The following is a 3,430-nucleotide window of genomic DNA, read 5'->3' on the forward strand; positions in this document are numbered from 1 at the left end:
CCAATTCTTGGTAATAATTTCTAAGAATTTTCCCTCCAATTAAACAGTGTTTATATGAGTAAAACATTAAAGCCTCTTAATGTCTGAAGAGATGCTGTTTGATGTCTGAAGCTGTGGATCCCAGCCGGGTGGAGCTTCTCTCACCTGCAGCAGCGTCTCAGACCTCCAGATCTCCTGGGCTGCAGGGTCTGCGTTCACAGACGGCTGGTGGAAAATATGGTGCTTCAGGAGGCTGGGGCTATGAACGCCGTAACCAGCAAACGACACGCTGGAGGCTCTGGGCGGGAGAAAAGACAGCTTTTAATAAATCAATCATCTTTTCCTGACTGTAACTAAAAGCACCGGGAGTCTGTCTCCTGCTCAGAGCTGCTCCTCCTTTAATATTAGAAGATGAATCAGAGTTTCTGCTTCATCTAAATGTTCGTGGGGAACCGTCACAGCAAAATAAAAAACGCAGCACGATTCAGAATGAATACCTTTATAAAAGCTTTGTTGCTGTCTCTGTTTGTTGCTATATTTAAAGATATGCTGGTGAAGATTCTCAGTCATCCAGGTCATAGTCATTCCAAAATATTCAAAAAGCAATCCACTGGACTTTGTTTCCAAGTCTGAAGACGTTTCTCTTCCATCCAGGAAGCTTTTCCAATTCAAAATGTCAGAAATAGTGTTGAGTTCAAGGCTTTATAGAGTGGAACAAAAACAAAGCCTGGTTTTTGTTTAGAAAACATGCAAACTGAAACAGACGAACGGGTCCCCCCCCTTTAGAATGGGGGCGTTTGGCTTCTTTGTTAGCCTGCGATGCCCCATACCTGTTTAACGACCCTCCGTTTAGAGACATAGACAGGTATGGGGTGTCCCAGGCTAACAAAGAAGCCAAACGACCCTCATTCCAAAGGGGTGGACCCGTTCGTCTGTTTCAGTTCGCATGTTTTCACTCTATAAAGCCTCAAACTTAACGCTATTTCTGACATTTTGAATAGAAAAAGCTTCCTGGATGGGAAGAGAAACGTTTTCAAACGTGGAAACATTCCAGTGTTTTTTAACTATATTTAAGGATTTTAAATTTTCCCTCAAAATATGACGAGAGACAAATCTATTGACTTGTTTTCTGATGCACGACAATAACAAACTGACACTCATTTTCACTTTACAGTTTTTACATTTTCAGTTAAATAATTAGCATATTTTCAGCGTTGTTCGGCTTTCTAATATTTTTGTTTCTTCGGTTCCTCTATACATAACCTGAAGTGTTAAAATTTTCAAATGTGTTCGTTTGACGAATCGTTACCGTGGTGACGGAGCCGTGACGGAGCCTCTAGCGTCCGAGAACGGAGACGGAGGGACGCTTCCTTCGACGGGGAGGAAGTACTTCAGGTACATGTCCACCAGCACGAAGTAGGCGCTGTCTGTGGAGCTGCTGAGCTGAGGCTGGAGGCAGTTCTGAGGGCAGAGGGTAGATTGGAGCACAAAGTTAAACTTAGTTAGAGGACAGAGCCTGGTTTTAGTAACGACTCTGGGTCAGTTTGAAAGCTCTCTGACAGAACAGAACTCCAAACATATTTCTCATAATTGTAGGAAATTCTTTAGAAACTGTCCTAAATCCAGTTCATGATCTGGAAAATAGAAAATGTGTAAAATGTGGGAGCCATACGTCCATGACTTCATAATCCTGAAAAGCAAAGCTTCTGAAAACATGCCTGCCTTGGCAGAGATGATGGACATTTCCCAATGTGTGCGTTCTCATGCGCTCGTGTATCTGTGAAACGTCATCAGCATCAGCCCTAGTAGTGTTCCAATTCACAAGAACAGCAGACCGACAACGGACAAAGTCAGTTTCTCAATGTGCGTTCTTGAGCGTTCTCATGTGCTCGAGAGACGTCATCAGCCTCAACCCGAGAAATGGTCTAATTGCCGAGAACGGCAGTCCGAGAATGCGCCAAAATCCATGGATGTTGTTCTCGCCCCGCCCTCTTTACCCAGCATGCATCAGAGCAAACTCTTCTGTTCTTGAGATTGAAAGCTGTCCCAGCATGCACTGCGGCAGCAGCAGCTTTCAATGGAGTGCTCCATTGAAAGCTAAAAGTTCTCTTTTCTGTTGCTGTTGTTCAATAAAAGTACATTTTAAGATCATTTAAGGTGAGAATATTATACTTTAAAGCATCACTATATGGCCCATTTATTGATTTAATGCGTAATAATAATAAAAATGTTCCAAAGTTAAGAGGACCGCGGCAAGCAGCGGAGCTCCAAAGCTAATGGCAGCCAGGGCTAACCGCAGCCTGTCTATAGCAGCCCTCTCCCTGCATAGCCCTGTGTGAAGGACCGCTGGATCTGATGGAGATTTATTTTGTCTTATTTGGAAAAATTTTAATTTGATTTGTGTTTATCTCACTGTGTTCATTATTATTCCCCCACTAAATGAAAAAAGTTTGAATTTATTATTATCTAGAGCAGGGGTGCCCAACCAATCGATCGCGGGCGGAGTTTCAGTCGATCGTGAGAAGTTTTACAATATAGACCTATTTATGGCTATGACAAAATAAAAATAAAAAGTTTTAAAAAACACTAATCAAATCATTGATCATGAAAGGCCAACGTGTATTTTCATAATAATAAAATGAAAAATAAAAAGGATGCAGGGAACCTTTTTTCATACATGGTGATTGCTGGGCATGGTTTGCCACGGTTGCTAGGGTGTTACCAGGGACTCTAAAGCGTGAAGAGGAATCTGCAGAGATAATGACATCTATCACAACTGCTGGGGCTCCATCTATGGTTGGGTGCACTGCTGGATTCGTTGCTCTGTTCAAGCTGTCTGAAACTTTCCTGGATTTTTTGGATCAACCACTGCATCATTCAGCAACAGCTGTGCCGCAGTGTTTTAAATATGAAGCATGTCATGGATTCTTCGATTCTATATAGAACAGACGAGGCGTGTAAACTTGTTCTGTATATTTATTCCCAAACTTCCACAGAACCTTTCAGTAGCAATGTAAATTCAGAACTGCCCTCTCGCTCTAGCCTCCAACCCGTGACGCCACGCGCCGCATTGCATGCTGGGTATTGGAGTTCAAGAGCTTTCCGGCTCATAACATCACAGGAACTTTTGCCCGAAATTAAATAAATAGTCAACAACCCATCCTGCTGTATGTTACATCTTCACATCCACATAGTTTGTACCTCAGTATTTTCCTATTTTTATCTGTTTTCCTGTTAAATCTTAATCCATCTGCCAGTTTCTCTGCCAACGCCCAGTGAAGTTTATCATTCTGAAATAGTGGACTTCCTTCTCCTTCTTCCTGCTTTGAAGGGATCTTAGACTTTGACAGATTGTATTTGTCATTTTGTTTACACAAGTGTAAAACAAAAAGGAAATTTAGTTTGGAACAGCTCTCTGGACAATTTCATCTTTTTTTAAAGTGCAGCCTTG

At 42.0% G+C, this 3,430-nt stretch overlaps 1 protein-coding gene across 1 annotated transcript; it reads right to left on the reverse strand.

The window, feature by feature from the left end:
- Positions 1-40: 40 nt before the first annotated feature.
- On the reverse strand, positions 41-1,657 carry LOC107081367 (sphingomyelin phosphodiesterase 4-like). Its single transcript, XM_015369555.1, has 3 exons — positions 1,652-1,657; positions 1,289-1,476; positions 41-277 (listed from the first exon to the last, which is right to left on the reverse strand). Exons 1-3 carry the CDS (start codon positions 1,655-1,657, stop codon positions 67-69), a joined length of 405 nt encoding a protein of 134 aa, XP_015225041.1. The 3' UTR covers positions 41-66.
- Between the last annotated feature and the right edge of the window lie 1,773 nt (positions 1,658-3,430).

Source organism: Cyprinodon variegatus, unplaced genomic scaffold (assembly GCF_000732505.1).
Source record: "Cyprinodon variegatus isolate N-32 unplaced genomic scaffold, C_variegatus-1.0 Scaffold4502, whole genome shotgun sequence".
Classification (NCBI taxonomy): domain Eukaryota; kingdom Metazoa; phylum Chordata; class Actinopteri; order Cyprinodontiformes; family Cyprinodontidae; genus Cyprinodon; species Cyprinodon variegatus.

Excerpts from the sequence above, each read along its gene's own strand:
- LOC107081367 (XM_015369555.1), bottom strand. Across the intron at positions 278-1,288 it reads GTCACGGCTCCGTCACCACG|AGCCTCCAGCGTGTCGTTTG; the intron begins GTAACGATTCGT and ends TCTCCCGCCCAG.